Raw genomic sequence first — 21682 nt, 5'->3', positions numbered from 1 at the left:
AACGCTTCGGTTCACGTCTTTCGGTTCGTAGTCACTAGTCGAGGACGTGGAGGATGGATGGATGGAGGAGCGATGTGTCCTGTGGGATTAGCTCTTATAACCCCAAAAAAACTAGATGTCATAGCACGTAAAAGCACCCGTCCATGCACTTTAAATTCCTATCAACTTATTATCAACTTTTCTCCACCAGGTCCTCCGCAGGACTATACCATCGGTGGTCCTCCGCAACCGTTGGTTCGACATGCCCCTGACGCGCGAAGAGTCCCTCCAGTCGGACAAGAAGCTGGTCATAAACTTCGGCCCGTCCCAAGACCCGGACGGCATCTCCATGGTCGATTCGGTCAAGGTGTATGGAAAGAACAAGGAGCAGTTCGGATGGCCGGAGGAGAACGAGGATCCGTCTTCGTGCCCGTCTTCTAGCAAGACCACGCAGGTGCGTGATGGATGTTCTATACTATCGTACTTTAATAATATTGTTCTGTCTTGTGTAGTGTTGTCTATTGTTGTGTTGTGATCAAATGTATTTCTTTCTTTCTTTCTGTAGTGTTATTGATATTAATATTTTATAGATAAATAGCCTTTACCTGTGACTTCGCCCGCGTGAACTATAAGGTGTAGCGGATGATTTGTAATTCTGCCACTTTACTAATTTATCACAGGAATTCCCAAAAGTTACGCCGTGGTCTTTGTTGACGTCGCATGATTGTGATAACATGTCTCTCGTGCGTTCATGTAGCCGCGTGAGTTTTTCGACACTCACTATAATGTATGGGGTTTATTCGAATATTCATCTCGGGAATATGTCCCGGGAGATATGAGCTATGAGTGGGAATCGCGCTAGTATAAAATATTATACGATCACCATCTATAGGGGCTGTTTCACCATCCATTGATTAGTGTTAACTGACGGTTAAATGTGATGCCGTCTCCGTCTATTCGAACAAAACAAATAGAGACGGCATCACATTTAACCGTCAGTTAACACTAATCAATGGATGGTGAAACAGCCCGTAATGTGATGTATTAAAAAAAAACCTTTGAATTGACTTGATTGAGTACAAGATGACAGATATTCGATCTGAAATGGGACCCAAATTAAACGTCGTGCTGTGCTTTCGAATGTTATTATGAGTGGTAGTTATCAAAATCGTCCCAATGCTGCAATGTGGCGGCCGCTTTACTCAAATGACAATCTCTTACGCCCTGAAGGAGACGGAAGGCACAGCCGGCACGTGGAAGCCGAGCTCGCTGGAGCGTCTCGCGTGCGCCGCCCTGGAGGCTCTGGAGCTGGGCGCGGGCGCGCGGCGGCGGCGGCGGCGGCCGCGGCGGAGGGCGGCGCGGAGGCGGCCCGCCGGCTGCTCTGCGCGCCTGCCAGTGCGCACCTGCACGCGCGCGCGCAGTGTCTGCTGCGCGCCGTGCACCACCAGCATTACCATCAGTACAAGGTTAGCGCTGGAAATATCGCACGAGTTGCGGTAATCGAGGTCTTGGGTCGATCAAACTTTTCTTGTACCTCGTTGCCATGGTTACGTCCCCTGGACAACTCTTTAAAACCACGATTTTCTATATGTTTTCTGTGGTTAGAATTTATCGAGTATAAATTTTTGTCATAGTTACAAGCTCATTATTTAATAGACTATCTCCTAAGCATATTAGTCGCATGTATCGAAGCAGTTTTTGTAAGAAACTCTGTCACTTTTGTCTCTTGGACAACAGTGACAGAATAACAAACAAGAAAAAGTAAATTGACCCTCTTGTACTTCTGAGTAAAAATTTTTTTTTTATTTGATTCCGGGATGTAACTTTATTTGCGAACTACTTTCCGCTACGAGCGATATCGATATCGACTGTGATGTGATGGTTTTAACAGCTTTTTTTTTTCATAATTAGTTATTTACTACAGCAAAAGATGTGAATTCATATTTCAGAGAATAATAGGCAAGTTACATTGTGTAACATTTAATAACTTCAATATTGAGGGTACTTTTTACGGCAGTTTGTCTTTTTCTACCCTATATTATCTGATTTGTTTTACCTTGACACTGTGTTCCATACATTATACGTTTCCCCAGGACCAAGCGATCCTGAGCTACGTGTGCGGCGCCTTACGCGAGTTGCGTGCCACCCGCGACGCCCGCAACATCGACCCGGAGGCGTTCTTCCGGCTGGTGTTGCTCGCGCGCGGCGTGGCCGTGGCGCGGCCGGCCCACCTCGTCAAGTATAGTGCGCCCACGCCGCCGCGGCCGCCCAACGGTCAGTCACCATCATCATCATCAACATCATCATCATCAGCATCTCAAACTCACAACATTTATTGACATAAACAAACAAAACACAGCAAAAACATAGATAGTGTGTGATAGTGCGTTCACCATCATGACATTCATGACCTACTAAAATTTCGCATCCAGTATGCGGTTGCCACTTAGACTCTGGCCAGCGACAGCTGTCCACGAAAAACCGAGAGAAATTAAAAAAAATAGGGGAATACACTTGCTGTACACTGATTAAACGATGTTGATACTTAGAAATTATTTAAATTTTCCATATATTAAATTATACTCGTGACTCTTCAAGCTGCATCAAAACTCATGTAGTAATGTGTGAAAGTTGAAAATGATGATGATGCACTTTAGCGAGTCCCTTGGTAAATTTTCTGACCTTTGTCAGTGACCATTATCAACTTATGGACCATTTTTGACCAGATTGGCATTGAATATATCTTATTTTAATTCTAACATAATCTGATAACATTTTGCATTTTGAGGATGGTAGAAGGTCGAAATAAAAAAAAAATATTTATTTCTTATAGCAGAAGTATCAAAATTATCTCAACCGGGCAGCATAACATAGCATAGCAGAATGGCAACATAACAATTTTGACAGTCTCTGGCTGGCTTTTGCTGGCCAGAGTCTAGCTACCTAACTAATGCTGTTGCTGTTTCACCAGGCGACTGGTCGGTGCTGTGGAAGGGCGAGCCCGAAGAGAAGGAGCGCGAGCCGCACGTGTGCGCTCTGCTGACGAGCGTGCTGTGGCGGCTGGCGGCGTGCCGCAGCGCCGCGGGCGGCCCGCCCGGCGTGCTCAGCTACGGGCTGCGGCACGCGGAGCACGCGTTGCACGCTCTAGCTGACACCGTGCACGCGTTCCAGCTGCACGCGGAGCCCGAATGCGTGAGTGGCGGGAGCGCCAAAGTTCGCATACTCTTCGCTAGACATACCGTATTGTTTGTCCGAATCATCGTTTGTCATAATTTTTTCCCCGTTGAAATGTTTTATTTTTCTGAATTTTTTAAATAGTTATAGAAAACTATAGGTTTAGTTTGGTTTGTTTTATAACAATTCGGATTAATTATTGGATTCAGAGAAAAAAGAGTTATGACAAACGATAATTCTGACAAACATTACATTCGGTCTTTCAACAAGTATGCGAGTCGATATGGATCCGTGAGTGACACTCTTCTAACCATAGCACGATAGAAAAAAGTGGTATAGGGTCGGTCTAGCGCGAAACCGATGAGGATTAACGAGAAAGACTGACTCAAGCACCCCGCACAGCCTAACGGGAGAAAGCATGCTCCTCTCTCAGATTTCTAACCAATGGCTGAGGCAGTAATCTGTGAAAAATAATTTCTAGCAAATGGGAGTTGCGGACGTTCTCGGTGTAGTATGGAAGGCTGCCCGTTCCGAGGCATGATGGGAACGATATAGCCTAGACAATGCCCCGACACGTTATAATGTGATTTCACTTTCATCCTCTCCCCAGATCGAGTTCGGCAACCAGATCTACCTGTCCCTGTTGCTTGCCGAAGACCAGAGCATCAGCTTCGGTGCCAAGGCAGCTATAATGAGGGTACTACGTCCGCGAGTCAAGAAGCGCCGCGTGTACATTCCCTCGCCGCCTACCACACCAGGTAAAGGTTATGTCACGTAAAACAACGATTGCCCAATGATTGTCTGTCAACGAGGGTTTTCACAGAGGCGAAATATCGCTAGATGGCGTTAGTGTCATGAGATCCGTTAGACGTTTGACGTTTGCTCGTGATTGGTTAAATAAGTAAATGAGCCAATCGCATGCAAACGTCAAACGGACCTCACGATACTAACGCCATCTAGCGATATTGCGCCTCTGTGAAAACACAAACAAAATAATGAATATAATAATAGCCAGTAACCATTGAGCCGGTGTCAAGCAGCGTATTACCGATATTGAGATAATTTTTGCATAGGTGCTAGTGGCGCGGCGGCGGCGGCTACGCACGCATCGAGCACGGTCGTGGAGGCGATCGTGTCTGCCGTGGAGATGTCTCATGCGGACCACGAACAGAACCAGTACATGGAGATAGACGACTCGCTCGAGCCCATGGTGCTGCTCGCGCCTGACGGGGGCAAGTTGATGATTTGTCATAGAAAAATAAGTTTTTGTTAATGTTCTAGTAATTTGAACTGTTTGAAAAAAGAAAGGAACTGATGAGTCTGTCGAGTAGCGAATGTGCAGTAGTGACACTTGAAAGTGTTAAAACTGACGCAAAAAAAATAATTCGTATTCTATTTATTACCCAACTAAATCCAGGGAAAAATATAAATGAATCTAATAATAGAGGGAGATAAGCAGGCAGACCGAGACGGAGGTGGCGGGACGACTTAGACGCATTCAGAAACGACTGGCAAAACTTAGCTGCCGACAGGGGAAGTTGGAAATCCGAGGGAGAGGCCTCTGCCCAGCAGTGGGACATAGAAAATGGCTAGTACAAAAAATAGAGGGAGATAAAACGTAGGAGTGACAGCAAGTATTTTTTTCTTCGGGCGTGCTTTGAAGCCCTCGCTGTGCTCACGATTCTAATTAAGAAACTCGCTGCGCTCCGGATTAAAAATAGCGCCGTAGCTGTAAAAGCTTAATTTTGTTCCTTTGAGATATGTACTATCTACTATTTAAATAAAATCAACCATGGGTGGAAACTTATTTACATTTCGTTGCAGGTCTAGATGCTCTGCTAGACATTCCGCCGGACGCTGACGACGAGACCATGGTCGAGCTGGCGATCGCGCTCTCGCTGCAAGAGCAGCCGCGGCGCGCGCCGCCCGCGCCCTCCGCGCCGCCCCCGCCCGCGCCCGGCTTCAGCGATGCCACCGCGTCGCCGCCTGGGTCAGTACTGACTACCTTCAGGCCAGCTCGAACCGGCAGCCGGGACGGCTGAGGATAGTCAGAAATATACTTTTTATTTATTGAAATGTCAAGGAAAATCGACTTGGTTAGGGAATTCAGAAGAAAAGTCAATTGTGTTTGTTTACTTATTTTGTACAATAAAGAGTTTACATACATACATACGTTTTCACAGATTTAAGGATTAAGGGTTTCCGCTAACTCGTGCTCGTTTCATGTCATCTTATAGAACAGCGCTGCGTGAACCGGGTCTCTGCTCTATTGAAACCTATTGAAACATCACGCCGCTCGGGCACCCGCGCCGTGCACCCGTGCGAGTTAGCGGAGGCCCTCAGGAAGGATTCGAAGTTATTATTTTTGCATCTTGTATAGTAACCGCTCATAACTAAAGTCATAAGGAAAGAACACAACCGCAACGTCAATGAAGACGATATATTGTTTCCACACGCAAAACCGCGGGTAAAAGCTACTTCTACTACTATTGACAGGGCGCAATGCCCCGAAGTGGGTCTTGACCTCCAACACCAGACTACGCCATGCTTTACGATCTTGGGCCAGCTCTTGCCAGCCTTTGACCCCGAGATCCAAAAAGGTCTTTCAGGACCTCGCTGGTAAATGCTGGCCTAAAACAAAAACGGGCACGTGTTGACCTTGCCATCGCTCCCCAGCTCTGACGATGAAGGCAGCACGGCGGCGACGGACGGCAGCACGCTGCGCACGTCGCCCGCCGAGCCGCCGGGCTCCGCCGGCTCAGAGAGTGGCGGTTCCGGCGCCGACAGCATCGGCGGCGTCTCCGGACGCAGCAGCGCCTACGGTAAACTGACTAACAGTCGGACAGATTATTTAGATTTATTAAGGTCACAGCTCATTAGAGCCACCCGACATCCGACCAGGACCCCCTCGACTTTCGGCGTCCACTTGTTGTCAACAGGTGGTCCACGGGTGGACGCCGCGTTGACACCGAGTGGTCCGTGCGTCCACGAATTTCTTAGTCTTCATTATGGCGGCGAGCAGCGGGCTATCACCGGATGGTCCACTCGCAGTCCGCGCGTGGACACCTCGCGAGTGAGGCGATTCGGTGACGCTACGGAGTTGATGTAGTGAGCGCATACCCACACAAATCCATATGAAGAATACTTACCGCTCGCGGTGCTGGTCGGATGCCGGGTTGCTGTAATGAGCTGTGACCTTAACATATAATATCGATTCAGTCACGCAATCACGTTTTCATACAGGAAAACCTGTTTTGCGGAATTTTTATTCATGGTTGACGCAATATGTTAAAAGTGTATCGCGTCATAGATGTGACAGTATTTTGAATCATGAATGAAGATTTCTTGACGACAGAAATATCTCTATATAGCGTTAGTGTAGTCAGGTCTGTTACACGTCCCCCATGTTTCAGCATCCACTGATTAAATTTATTTGACGGGTAAAGGTGATGCCGTCTCTGCCCGTTTTGTTTAAATAGACGGAGACGGCATCACATTTATCCCTCAAATAAAATTAATCAATGGATGGTGAAGCAGTCCCACAGTCTCGCTTGCGATTGGCTCATTAAGTTGACAAGCGCGATACTGGCGCCAACTAGTTTACTATAGAAACTCTCATCCCGATTTATATAGCGATGGAGTGCCGACATCATGTTCTTGTGCCATTTCAAATTTGGCACTGGTTAACGTCTGTACGATTGAATTTTTGGAGTCTTTTTGTATTTTTTATTTCAACTTTTACGGGTAATCCCGTGAAACCATATCGAAAATACAAACTGAGACATGGATGCACAGAAAAACCAGAAATAGAGACCAGAGCTGGGGATTGAACCCAGGTCCTCAGCAATCCGTGCTGCGTGCTATAACCCCTACACCACCGCTGGACAGGAATCTAGACACGAAGTAGCGTAGTAGAAATAAGAAACCTGAGATATGTATGCGTAGGAAAAATTCGTGTCTAGATTCCTGTCCAGCGGTGGTGTAGGGGTTATAGCACGCAGCACGGATTGCTGAGGACCTGGGTTCGATTCCCAGCGCTGGTCTCTTTTTCTGGTTTTTCTTTGCATCCATGTCTCAGTTGGTATTTTCGATAACGTCTGTACCACGTGATACCTACCTGCTGTCAAACACATTATACTTCTACGTCAATGAACTGGTTCTAAAAGCGTCTTTTTCTTTTGGATTGCGATTTATATTTCAGCTGCAGTACGAAATGTATTCCTGAACTGACTTTGCAAAGGTTTCCCATTTGACTATACTCAAACATGTCTATGTCCCCGCAATTGGTGTCAAACAGGAAGCCTAGATAAAGCCCTATAATTTTCTAGGGGACATAGTGTCCACGCCTTCGGCAGGCATGGCGCCACCGACGAATACTGCCTCGGCGTCCGCTTCCACAGGCTAGTAAAGTACAGCTAGAGTCCATGCGTTCGCACGGGCCCATTGGTCACAACCATGCCTATTTAACCCTGATATAAAATAATATTGTCATCAATCAAAACTACTAGTAACAATGAGTTGTTCAAGATCGTGACCTTTTTCTTGGCCGTGTGGCCAAAAAACTCCAGAATACTGGGGCTGGGGCGTAAACAGATCGCTGCTTTTATACAAAAGGGACACAAACAAAAAAAAATTAAAAAATTCTGATGTGGATGTTAAGTTCGCGCAGGATATACTTGTGCGCGATGCGGTCAAAGGAATCGGCAACATTTCCTGAACGTGGAGTAGACAAGAGAGTTAACCGATTTAGTCTTGGTTTTACGTGAGATGTGATTCCTCCATGTGCCTTGCAGCTGGGACAACTTTTGGTCATTCTTATTATTATTATCCTCCTTAAGCAGCTTTTCCACCAGGGATGTGCGAGGATCTGTTGCGAGGAATATGTTTTTCATCAGCCAATAGTGACGCTTCATTTACCCACCCCCGCACAGCACATCTCTGGTGGAAACAGCTGAGCGGAGCGAGGCGAGGTAAATGAAGCGTAATGTAAAACATATCCCTCGCACATCTTTGGTGGAAATGCTGCTTATGGATATGTATTCGTCGATTTTCATATTGTAATACCGTTGAGATGCTTCGCGGCCTTACCCTGATGAAAAATAGGATGACAAACCATTCTGCAGATGAAAAATAGGATGACAAACCATTCTGCAGGTATTATTCTAGTCGGGCTGGTTGTGACAAGTGGTAAAACCCGTTCACACGCTTCTCACCGTCATAATAATAGCATCAGCGCCGAAAAAATCATCTAAATAACATTGTTCTAACGGTAACGTCTCATCTTATTAAAAAGATAGCACCGAAATGAGAACCTTCTCGTTTTTGAAATCGTTTAAAATTGTCATACTTATACAATTTTAAGTGTTTATTTTATAAGAACTGACTACTAATTTCAACATTTAAATACCTAGCACTAATAGTAATAAAATGATCAACAAACTGTAGGTTACTCAACTATACCGTTTATGTGTTGTAATGGGAATGAGGGTTTTCGCAGACGCGAAATATCGCTAGATGGCGTTAGCATCGTGAGGTCCGTTTGACGTTTGCTCGTGATTGGTTAAATAACTGAATGAGCCAATCGCAAGCAAACGTCAAACGGACCTCACGATGCTAACGCCATCTAGCGATATTTCGCCTCTGTGAAAACCCTCATTAGGAAAAACCTTGTACAAATTACTTGATAATTATTGAAGAACTTTTAAGAGGGGAGAAATGACGAGAAAGAAACGGGATTGCTTTCTAAAAGACCACATGTCTGTGAAAAATACATGTATAAAATACATATCGAGAGAATACACAAGAGAATAAAATAATAAAAACTTTTTATTTACATTTTCTTACGAAAATTTCAGAATCGTATCATTCAAACACCTTCACATCCATACAGCATTGTTTTCATAGGACTCGCTTTCTAACTTGCTGCGTTACTATACATCTCAACACAGTCAACGCATAACAATTCATCAATCATACATATCTTTACAGCGGGAGCATCGACCTCTCTATCCCAGCCGGGGGCGTCGTCCTCGCGCACCGTTGAGATCGAGAACGAGACTCGGAAGCTCCACGCGCTCCGATTGTCGCTGCTGTCGGCCGCTTTGGACGCGCTGCCGTCGCTTCGCTCGCTGCCTGGCGTGCGGGCCATACCATTCGTACAGGTAACTAGTGAAATAGTAAGGGTCATCACCATCATCTCAGTCGTAGGACGTCCACTGTTGGACATAGGCCTCCTCCATAGACTTCCAGTTGCTTCGGTTGGCGGCGGCTTGCATCCAACCAACCACACCATCCGGCCATCTCGTTGGTGGACGTCCTACGCTGCGCTCGCCGATCCGCGGTCTCCACTCGAGAACTTTTCGGCCCCAACGGCCATCTGTTCTCCGTGCTATATGGCCTGCCCATTGCCACTTCAACGAGCTAATTCGCTTGGCTATGTCGGTGGCCCTTGTTCTTCTGCCCTTGTTAATAGTATGGGTACTAAGTCACAATGACTTACCTTCCACGACTGGTGCTAGTTTTTAACGCCAAAATATTGGTGTTATTATAAGTTTGACCGCAATGTCTGTCTCTCTGTCTGTGGCATCGTAGCTCTCAAACGGATTGTTACCTTGTGTTGGTTCGTAGATATGTTTGATAAAATCGTTTCCCGTTTTGGAGGGTGGCACTATTTACCGGCACGGATAATACCGTTATGGAAATACCGACTCGATATTTCTGACAAGATTTTCTATGGGCGTGTACACGAAATATCAGGTCGGTATTTCCATGTCGGTATTGTACGGCCAGGAAATAGTGTCACCCGTTTTGGAGATATTAAACTATGAAATGATAATGTCGGAGATATTTCAAGTTTTCTAAGTTGATTGGGTTATCTGCTTCACCATCGATTGATTAAATTTATTTCACGGATAAATGTGATGTCGTCTCTGTTTGTTTTGTTCGAATAGACGGAGATGGCATCACATTTATCCGTCAATTAAAATTAATCAATGGGTGGTGAAACAGGCCCTTAAGTGTCTCAAAGATCACTCAAACATTTTTTTTTTCTAAAATGATACTTTGTCTAATCATCATCATCATCATCATCCCAGCCTATATACGTCCCACTGCTGGGCACAGGCCTCCTCTCAAAACCTCAGTGTCTAATACGAATGCGCAAAGGCCTCTTCTGATCTCCACAATCACTTATTCAGGCCAAAATTCCAGTCGAAAGGAAGGTCATAAATTCCAAATCGAAGTCCGCGCGAAAACCAGTCACCGCGATTACAACTTGCGTGGTGTCTACAGTAATACACCTCGCGGTTAGTGTACACAAGCTTTGCCAGTACACAAACATTTAGGCATCCCGGCGGGAATCAAGTTGCTACGATGCTTCGACTTCGTACAAATCTACATAAATCCGCGAGACCACCGTCCGTCCGTGAATAGAGGTTCGAATAGCTCTTTAACAATACTTTGTTGCTTCGCAGGTGGTGTTAATGCTAGCCGGCGACCTGGACAGCTCTTCGGAGTCCGACCGCGCCGTGCTGGAGCGGCTGTTGGAGTTGCTTGTGTCCGAATTGGACATGGCGGCCGAGGAGGGCGCGACGCCGGCGCCGCCCGTCCACGAGCGGACCAACCGACGCGAGCTGCAGCTCGTCGTGATGCGGCTGCTGAGTTAGTATTAACCTTTTTCTTGGCAAGTTCAAACAAGTGTATTTCAACTAGCCACGAGAGTTGAAGTGAATGATTACACACTCAGCTTCTTGTTCTTCTCTTTTAAAATATGGCTTTTTCTGTCCTAATTAATAGGACAATTTCGCCAGTGTCAAAGTACTCTCTTTGAGAGAGACGTTGTACGATGATTGTAGTTTTTGCAACTTGATAGTAAAATTCCAGAAACGACGTGGAGACAACTTGCGCATTAAAAAATGTCAGACACGAGAGCAATATAGAATTTTGTGGTCACTGTTCACTGTTAAGACACTATCAAAATTATACTTCAACTAGCCAAAGAAAAAAGAAATAGCAAAATTAGATATTGTCTACATCCGCCATGTTCGAATGCTACAAATCGAATCTACACACTCAGCTGCATGAATAACTGATGAAATGAATGAGTGAATGTCAAATTCCCGCTGTTATTACATGACGTGTTCTGGTATGCGTTCAACTCTGGTGACACTGCCTACCTGCTTGCAATTGGCTCATTTAGTTATATAATGCTTATTTGTCACCAGGCGTGCTCATAACCCGCTGGAAGTCATCCTCGTCAGGCGGCGCCGCGGCGCGCGACGGCTCCGCGGCGTACTGGCCGGCGCACGTGTCCCGTCTAGCGGCCGCAGCGCTCGTCCGCGCCGGCGCGCCGCTTCACTGCTACCGCGTGCTATCGGCGCTCCTGCCGTACTGGAAAGAAAAGACTAGCAGTAAGTACTGTCATAGTGTTTCCAGAGGGTCGCGCGGGATGGTCTCTACCACTGGACTGCCCTAACCGCTGGTTGTCCGTTGTGGGGTCCTATGATCAGTGATCTTGTGCGGGGGAGGCCGTCCAGCACCGGATTGCTGGTCCGCTGCCGCTGGTTTGTCGCGGAATCCCATTGATCTCCCTGGCGTCTGAAGAATACTTGGATACCCGGCTGTGTGGCCGTCGACTCACCGGTACGATACAGTCAAAATAATTATATAATAATATTAATATCGGATATAACAACCATGAAAAAACTTCCAACACGATCTTATCATGCATACGGAAATAACACTCGTTATAACGACCAACCTTTTTTGATGACCTAACATTGCTGTCCCTCCGATGTCGTTATAAACGGTTTTGACTTTATTGACGATTTTGATACTGCCGGTGCCGGATGTGGCTACTGCTACGTCATCCCCGCTTCTACCTGGACAAGATGGTAATGGGGGCTATCGTTTTTTGCCTTTCTAGATGGCGCCACTGTTGCGTGAGGTTTTTAGTGTGGCTTTCAAAGTCTGTTATTACGGGCGTGAAAACAAAGTTTAGATTAAAATCATATTTAATACACCTTAAAACCGTACCATAAAAATATCGAGCAACCACAGTGTTGCGCCGTTTTGTTCGGAAAAAAGGGAGGACAAAAGTTTCCGAAAGACACAACTGTCTTAAAGCACAGACCTTCATTGCCCCGTAACGCATTATTACCATAATTAATTTCAGGTAATGCAAAATATTCTCAAAATTATTCTAATTATAAATAAACCCGCGTAGCTCACCCAAAAACTATGAGATTTGACATTTCGGAGACCTCACGCTATACTAGCGCCTCTAGCGGCGAATTCATACGCGATAGCCCTCATTGGGTGGTTAGCCAGCTGGTATCAACAGTAACAGCAGACGAGCGACTGTGGTATGAGGGCCTCGTGTGTTGTCATAGTTCCAAGGTCGCTGCTGAGTTCTTGTGCCACTTGCTATCTACCGAACGACGAATGTGTGTGAAATAATACATATTCTGAAGGGTGTCTGTGACTATCGACGAGCTACCTTTGTTCTTTGCTTGTATGTAAAATGATGCACTGAATAATGCTTTTATTTTTGTACGTCCCACTATTGTATATATGTTGACTAAAAATAAATAGTGATTGTTACTTTTCCTGCAGATATTATAATTTGAAAAAATTTAGTAACATACCATTTTTAAATTGATTTAAGTAACATTTAAATTAATAATTAATTCAGCTACAGGAAAAATCCAATCTAAAAATAATAAGTAAGTATTATATTTATAAGCTTTCCTATATAAAAACTTTCATTTTCTAACCCACCACGCAATATGCATGCAATTCCATATTATACGTTATGATATTATGTATGTGTATAACGCAAGCTTGTCATCGGCAGATCGTCGGCCGACCTTGAACGATGAATTACAACGCCTACATTTCCCTGGACTCATGCAATCAATAGGTGATAATATAATTAAAAAATCCAAATTAGTTGTCTTGCTTTTATCCTTTTGTTATCGTGTATTATGTAGCCCTTTTTGTAGTCTGTTGGCTTTTCCATTAATATCGGGTGTCCCAAAAAGGACGCAAGATTTAAATTTGCCGCCATTGTTGTATTTTGTATTTTAGTGCTGGCAACCCTAAAAAAAAACTATTTGACAGCTGAATGTTTAGGGTTTGTAAAAATGGCGGGTTATACGAAAGATCAACGCGTTTTTATTATTGAACATTATTTCAAAAGAAGTTTGGAGTGTACGGTTCGAAAATTCGGTGCAAAATATGGTCGGAATATTGACTTGACTTCATCAACTGTGAGCAGAGTGGTTGCAAAATTTAGGGAGAGTGGATCAATTCCTAATGTTCATTCCACTGGTCGTCCAAAAACAAGCCAATGGCAATGCTTTAAAAGAGGAAATTCGACGCTGCATTGGATAAATTCAGCCGCATCTATGCAAAATGGTCATAGAAAATTTTGACAAAAGAGTGCGTGTGTCCCAGAAAAGCCTAGGAGGACATTTGCCTGACGTATTATTCCACAAATAACCCTATTTTATGTATTTCAAGATTTTATATACAAATTTTATATTATAACGAAAAAAAAAGTGTTTTTCATCAATTTCAAATCTTGCGTCCTTTTTGGGACACCCTATATAAGCTTATATTTAGCAGGACTATTGTGATCAGATGTGGTGTTCGAAATTATCTACATACCCTCTGATCCCCCTGGTGTTGTTTTGGTGTATAGATCATTTTCAGCTACACAACCGCTCGACCACATCTGTTGTTCATCTTGACTTGCCGCCGAGGTAATGAACGTTCGTGGTAGTATGAGAGGAGTCGGGACCATCTTTTCTACTTTCCGTGCATCTTTTACAGTGCTTCTATTTTCTCAATGTCCTTCGACTTTTAAATGCTGAATTGAATTGAAAACCGAATTATAAAATTGTATAAAGGTATTTTTCAGCTAAGTTTTTCATGTTATGTGGTCAATAAAACACTAAAGGTCACAGCTCATTAGAGCCACCCGGCACCCGACCAGCACCGCCTTGACTTTCGGCGTCCACTCGTCGACAGGTGGTCCACGGGTGGACGCCGCGTTGACGAGTGCACCTCGCGTGGTCCATGAATTTCCTAGTAGTCACTATGGCGGCGAGCAGCGGGCTGTCACCGAGTAGTTCACTCGCCGTCCGCACGTGGACACCTCGCGAGTGAGGCGATCGGTAACGCTGCAAAGTTGATGTAGTGAGCGCATGCCCATACAAATCCATATGAAGAATACTTACGGCTCGAGGCGAGGCGGTGCTGGTCGGGTGCGGGTGGCTGTAATGAGCTGTGACCTTTAGTTTGACAAGGAACATTAAGAAAATAGTAGCTCATATCTGAGTTAAGTTATACTTCATTTACATACACATAAGGAGCCCCTTATCCGTCCACGCTTGTTACCCATATGTTAACTGGGCATTTATTTCTCTTTAGCTGTCATTTTGATATTTGCGTTGGCCAGACACAAACGAATCACACGTTTTGCTATAACAAAGAAACATCAAATTATGGCAGTTGTTAGAATTCCGTCTAATAAAAAAATCAAAGTTCCAAGTAACTTTACTCGGTGTGTTTGTGTTCAGATTAGTTTGTTACATATTTTTTTGGAGATATGAGCTTTTCATAGTAATGAATGACATTTCACACACATACATCAATAGTATGTAAAGTTCCATCAAAGATATCTTTTGCCTTTGTCAGTAGGTACATATATGAATAGTTAAGTGCACAAATAAGTATCCATTCGAACCACTCAAAAATATGCGCCGCAATCAGAGTCTATGGTACCTAGTTTCGAAACTTTGAATAAGTTCATATTTTTACACTTGACTGTACCTATTATAATTATTATATATTGTAGAAATATCTCGATGTTTTCGAATAGTGTTTTCTTTATTTTTGTACAATGAAGGGTTATCGGTGCATACTGTAAGAGAAGTTGATGCGATAATATCAAGAATGTCACAAAATCTCATATCAAAATGTATTCAGACCAAACAAAAGATTTTTTTCTCAAAGAGATTCTTTAACGTAAATGTTTTTATCCTACGGAACCTGTTAGCGTTTAATAACGCAGCAGGGTTTAATAGATGTTTCATTGTATCCCTTACTCGTACGACATAGCTAGAGTTACAATTTGCTTTTCTTTCGTAGATACGACCGCAGCGACACCGGCGGTGCAGCTGTTGAAGCCGCAAGCGCCCCATCCGCTGCCCGACATGCAGCCGTTCTTCGTTAAGGAATACGTCAAGAGTGAGTCGTTTTTTTGCTTTGCTCCGTTTTTTTTTAATTTCCCGGAAATTTTAAAGGAATTCGTTTTTTACTCAGAAGTATTACTTTAGTAGTACTGTATGTTATGCATAGTAAAAATCGTCACATCAATATCTGTTGAAAAATTAGCAAATTGTGAGCGAATGAAATTTGCAACTTTGCATTCCATCTTTTTCTAGAATAATGAAATTTGGTATGGACTTTCTGTACTCGTCGTAGCATATGACGCCATGGTCAAATTCAATTTAAAATGCGTATATTTTTTTTCTTCATATCTTCGTTGTTTATGAGATATTTAAAAAAAAGTTTGGGACGCGGTTTGTTTGTCAAACAATACAGATGTATTTAAACGAATAATAACCTAACCAACAAAAAGTTGGAAAACCCCGACATTGTCACTTCAAAGTTCAGTATCTCAAAAACGGCTGAACCGATTTTGACAAAACATATCTAAGAACCATCGCTAGAAAACCTGCTTGCAAATAAAAAAAAACCGCATTCAAATCGGTCCACCTGTCGAACGGTCAAACTTATAACACACCTCTTTTTGCGGGGGGTTTTTAAAAACATGCTTGCATTATGTCTATTCCGAGCTTGTCGTTCAACATGACCTCAGGTTATTACCGTGTGTTAGGTCACGCGCTGGACGTGTTCGACAACTACCCGCAGCTGCTGATGGAGATGGCGCTCCGGCTGCCGTGCCAGATCCACAAGCACTGCGACCCGTCGCACTTCGACGCGCGCTGGCGCACCCTGCTCTGCGAGTACATGATGAATCAACAGACGCCGCTCAGGTGGGTTAGCTAGACGGGTACGTGACACTCTTTCCCGGCCCGGATAATACCGGGTTGGAAATACCGACCCTGTTTTTCGTGTACACGCCCATAGAAGCTCCCGATTAGGTTAGCTTGAAAAGATCCCTTTTAGGGATAAGTTCGCTTTTGTACTCTTTTGTTTTGTTGTTTTCTTTTTGTGTTTTATGTACAATAAAGTATTTACATACATACATATTGTAACCGTGTTTCGCAATTAAGTCAAGTTATTCTTAATCGTTGTTCTTGGCGTTTGGCAGGACACTAGAATCCAACCACTTTACCATTATTGCTCCGTGAGTCTCACGATAGTTTCACGTTCAAAGTGACCATACGGTCGTTTGTTTGTTCTCACAGGAAGCAAGTCCGCAAGCTGTTGCTCCTTCTGTGTGGGACTCGCGACCGCTACCGCCACACACGCGACGTGCACGCGCTCGACACGCATTTGAGCGCTGCTCGCGTGCTTTTACAAACGGATCCGGCCTACGACAAGCTAGTACAGCTCATGGATCATCTCAAGGTAACATCTGTGGTGAAGCACCGGCATAAGTTGTCCATTTTCAATTGTCCACTTATAAAAAAATATATATTTCCTGACGCTATTACAACACAAAAAATAAGTAGGTAATATTGATATTCTTTGTTGCTGTATCCAATACAAAGTTTCGATGTAGTTACGAAATTACGATTTTTCCCTCGCGAGATTTCGTGTCGTTTTCCTGACGTCAAGAAATTTTGGATGTTTTCTGCAGTTTATGTTTTCTGATCTCGTCCTTAGTGTTAATAATTTCTTGACAGAACTGATTTCTTGTAAATTTCGTGGTGGGACGTGTTGCTGCTTGGTGAGCGAAAACTTAGCAACACGTTGATTCAACAATGTTGCTCAACAAAATGTTTACCTTGAGTACGACGCTTTACAATCATGCCAAAGTTAATTGACCCTATTAAATTTTGAAAGCATTAGAAAAAGATAAGCCATCTTGACGTGTATTTTCATTGAAAAACACTTTTGAAAAATAAGTCACATCAAATATGTAACAATCAGCAAGGACAATGATCATTTACATGCTTTTGGTATCATAAGTAATAGTTACTGTTTTTTTTTTAAAACGCTTTTCAATAAAAATACTCGTCATAGACATAGACATAGACATCATTTATTCATTAAACAATACATGATTGTGTTTGAATGTCTTACAGCTAACAATAAAATAAAATAAAATACATCAAATATATCCAACAGTTATACTCTGTCTATACATTTCATCAAATATTTCGTCAATATTGTTTACCCTTTTTCTAATGCTAAAAAAAGCGAAGTATAATATTTGCTAAGTCACTCAGCCGCAGTTTATTGGTTTTAACACTTGTCGCGCATCACAGGCGTGCGCGGAGATAGTGAGCGCGCGCACCGGCAACTGGCAGCACACGTGCGCGACGGAGCGGCGCGAGGCGCTCGCCTGGCTCGTGCGCTGCGCGCGGCGCGTGCACCCGCACGTGGCGCCCACCGTGCTGCAGCTGCTGCAGGCCGCGCTCTGCTCGCAGGCGCCCGCGCAGCCCGACAAGGTCAGTGCCCTCTGACACGCACACACACACACACAGCACACACACACACAGCACACACACACAGCACACACACACAGCGCACACACAGCACACGCACACACACACACACACACACACACACACAGCACACACACACACACACACACACACACACACACACACACACACAGCACACATACAACACACACACACACAGAGACACACACACACACACACACACACACACAGGGACACACACGCCGCGCACACACACAGAGACACACACACACACACACACACACACACACGCCGCGCACACACACACACATACAGCGTACACACAGCACGATAATGTAGCCTTACTCGTAACTTTGATATTTCTAGAGTTAAGTTAGAGGATATTTTCAGAATTCATCGGCATCGGGCTCAACGTCCGAGTGGACGGAGCGCGAGCGCAGCGCCGACAGCGACGCGTTCGTCTCGGACGGCTCCAAGTTCCAGGAGCATCGCGTGCCGCAACTGGTGCAGCAGATACTGAAACAGGTGCGTGGAGAGAAACCGTGGTGGCCTAGTGGTTTGACCTATCGCCTCTCAAGCGGAGGGTCGTGGGTTCGAACCCCGGCTCGCACCTCGGAGTTTTTCGAAATTCATGTGCGGAATTACATTTGAAATTTACCACGAGCTTTGCGGTGAAGGAAAACATCGTGAGGAAACCTGCACTAACCAGCGAAGCAATTCAACTGGGCCTGCGTGGGAACTATGGCCTAAGCCCTCTTGTTATGAGAGGAGGCCTGTGCCCAGCAGTGGGACGTATATAGGCTGGAATGGATGGAACTTAATTTTTTTTGTCATTTTCTATGTCCCACTGCTGGGCAAAGGTCGTTCCCTCGGATTCCCAACTTCACCTGTGCAGCAAAGTTTTGCCAGTCGTTTCTGAATGCGTCCAAGTCGTCCCGCCACCTCCGTCTCGGTCTGCCGTAAATAAATAAAATAAATTCTTCTTAAGCCCAGTTGGGCCTGCAAGAAAAATCGAGTAAGTTGCATTACATTGCGGCGCTCGATTGTGCACTATGAATTCGTTCGCTTTATGGCCTTGCAGTGTAATGCAACATGCATGATTTTTATTGCAGATCTCAACTAGATATTAGTATGACTTGTGCTAAAATAGTGTTGTTATGCGGGAGTTCGAACCAGTTCCAGCCACCCAGTCCCAGTCAGGTCCCTGTGTCACGTTTTACCACACTCAAGCTAAGAGATAGGCGCGTTGTGTTTAAAAACCGGGCCCGATACGGCAAATGAAAATATATTAATTCCTAGCTTTAGCTAAAATGCTAAATTATTGTGTAAGACTGTTTGTATCTAAATAATTTTAAAAAAATAATAGTTTATCGGTAACCGTCCCGTTGCCAAAATTATGTGCATCTCAAAATCTCAATTAACTCAAGGTCATTTTCGCAAAAAAGTGTACTTACCCTTTTTTTAATTTTGGAAAAAATATGGTTTTTCCTGCCCAAAATCGAAAGCACAATCGATTCCGATGGTTTAAAAATTACCCAATCAAAAATGACAGTGTTGTGAAGTTTTTCCCATACACTCGGTATAGTGCGTCACCAAAGTGACTCATAAAATTTGTATGAAAAAAATAAATACATTTTTAAAGAAAAGGTACGCGTTTTGTGATAACGCCCTTATAATTGTACCTAACTACAACAAAGACGTTATTACACAGGTGTCCCAGGATGAGCTGAAGATGTTTGTGAAGGCGTTCCTCTTGGAGACCAACTCCACTGCGGTGCGCTGGCAGGCGCACGCTCTGCTACTGGCGATCTACAAGTTAGTATTCACTGCCGTGTCTTCACTACTTTATTGTGTTGATACAACAATTGTACTTTTTGTTAACTGCACTTCCATAGTCATCCATACCATATCCGTACCAAATTCCAATCAATCCGATCAGTAGGAAAACCAGTAGGAACACCATATTGCTCCCTTGTGACACAATAGTTATTTGTGTCACAAGGGAGCAAAATGGTGTATTTACAGCGAGGGCGTAAATTGAATCCAGAATGTAGCGAAGGATTCTACAATACCCTTGGTCTAAAGTAGAATCCTGAGCGTAATGAGGGATTCAAGTGTTAACGCCCAAGATGAAAATAATTTTGCTCCCGAGTGGCTCATACAACTTTTCACACCGAGCATTAAGAAACTTGAAAAAAATAATTGTAAATATTATTATAGAACAACCAGCATAAAAATGGCGTGGCTTTACAATTATCAACTTAAAAAAAAATGGCATTTGCAATAAAACACTTAGAAAAGCCTTGAACAGAAAAGTTGCACTTTGCTCCCTCTCGTCAGGTTACTTTTCTGAAGGAGAGGTGTGAAAATAACTATTTTATCATGCTTGTCTATCTGTACTGCAAGTTAGTAGTTCACCTCCGCAAACTAACACCCGAATCAATTATCTGTGCAGCAACTCGCCGCAAGCGGAGCAAGCGTCGCTGGTGGCCCTGCTGTGGGGCATATGGCCGACGCTGCCGCAGTACGGGCGCAAGGCGGCCCAGTTCGTCGACCTCCTGGGCTATTTCACGCTCAAGACTTCTGACATCGACACGGAGGTGCGTTGCCGTTATTACATTGTTTAGTTCAATCAAATCCAATCGATCAATCTATCATTTTTTAGAGATGGCTTTGGATTTTTTTTCTATCGAACGAACTACAAGTACTTAATCGTGTTTCTATAGTGTACGCTTTGCAAAGTAAATCTTCAAAATATATCTTACATAGATTTAAAAAACGAAAGCTAAATAAAGGCGCTAGAAGCTCGGCGCGCTCTTAACTGTTGAACTTTTAACAAAAATCGTCCAACGCCGTGCCATTATACTGCCAAGAGCGAATTTCATCTTTAAGTACAGTCACGTCTAAAAATATGTATACAAAAACCATAAATATGTAGTCATACATTGTATCAAAAATATTTATCTATTACCACCAAAAAATTGTATTCATTAACTTTTTCAGTATTATGTAATCACAAATGCTTCAGAAAGTTGCATACTTAAATAAATTCCATTTAAATGTATCCACCACGTAGGCAAAAATAAGTATACATGAATGGGTTCCATATACATATAACTTTGGCAAATATTTGTATACGCCGTTTGATTCATAAATATGTAAACACGATTTGATATTTTGATTCGTTTTGAAGAATTACTGTTTTGTTAAGATTACATGTCTGTCTCTTTCGTAACCTGCATGCGGGCAGGGACATACATACTACGAATCCATACTCCATAAAAATCTGGTGACCCGTTCCGGCACAACACGGTTACGGTATACATAGACACCGTGAATCACACTATTTATTTGTGAAAACCGCATCAAAATCCGTTGCGTAGTTTGAAAGATCTAAGCGTACAGACAAAAAAGCGACTTTGTTTTATACTATGGAGTGATGAATTGAAAAGTAACTCTGTCTGTTCCGGTATCACGTCGAAACCGACTGGTTTCGACTGTCAAGGGCTGAACATAGGGTACTTAGTTTTTATCTCCAAAAGCAACCCTTAAGGGGAGAAAATGGGGATAAACTGACTGGAGTGAGCTGGATGAAATTTGGTATGGATATATTTAATTTTTTATACACCATCAAGATCACCAAATACTTGGAAACGTCCAGAGTGGTCATTAATATCGACTAAGCCAAAGCGATCAAGTTGTTCGGGTCATCCACTGAGGACAGATCCACTGAAGCATCTATAATTTGCAATCTTTAATCATTGTAATTTTAATTATAGAAGACAGCTTCTGAATGACTAGTCTGCTTCACGTCGATATTCTGTGAGAGTGTGGTACTACCCGGTCGAGCCCGCCCATTCGTACTGCAAACAAGAACTGGCTAT

The 21682-nt window shown here is 43.7% G+C and overlaps 1 protein-coding gene across 1 annotated transcript in view; it reads left to right on the top strand.

Annotated features, from left to right (window-relative positions):
• LOC141440747 (E3 ubiquitin-protein ligase UBR4-like) overlaps positions 1-21682 on the top strand; it is a 102751-nt gene that overhangs the window by 56904 nt on the left and 24165 nt on the right. Inside the window, 21 exon segments of the mRNA XM_074105296.1 lie at positions 191-433; positions 1210-1300; positions 1303-1445; positions 2073-2253; positions 2951-3171; positions 3764-3911; positions 4227-4385; positions 4978-5143; positions 5830-5975; positions 7482-7553; positions 9142-9314; positions 10626-10812; positions 11376-11561; positions 13007-13072; positions 15307-15405; positions 16058-16217; positions 16593-16755; positions 17619-17801; positions 18189-18323; positions 19510-19613; positions 20254-20398. Coding sequence (XP_073961397.1) covers positions 191-433; positions 1210-1300; positions 1303-1445; positions 2073-2253; positions 2951-3171; positions 3764-3911; positions 4227-4385; positions 4978-5143; positions 5830-5975; positions 7482-7553; positions 9142-9314; positions 10626-10812; positions 11376-11561; positions 13007-13072; positions 15307-15405; positions 16058-16217; positions 16593-16755; positions 17619-17801; positions 18189-18323; positions 19510-19613; positions 20254-20398 — 3171 coding nt within the window.

The sequence above is a fragment of the Choristoneura fumiferana genome, chromosome Z (assembly GCF_025370935.1).
Source record: "Choristoneura fumiferana chromosome Z, NRCan_CFum_1, whole genome shotgun sequence".
Taxonomy (NCBI): Eukaryota; Metazoa; Arthropoda; class Insecta; order Lepidoptera; family Tortricidae; genus Choristoneura; species Choristoneura fumiferana.
The sequence above is the reverse complement of the archived record's forward strand: the minus strand, read 5'-3'. Positions and strand labels throughout refer to the sequence as shown.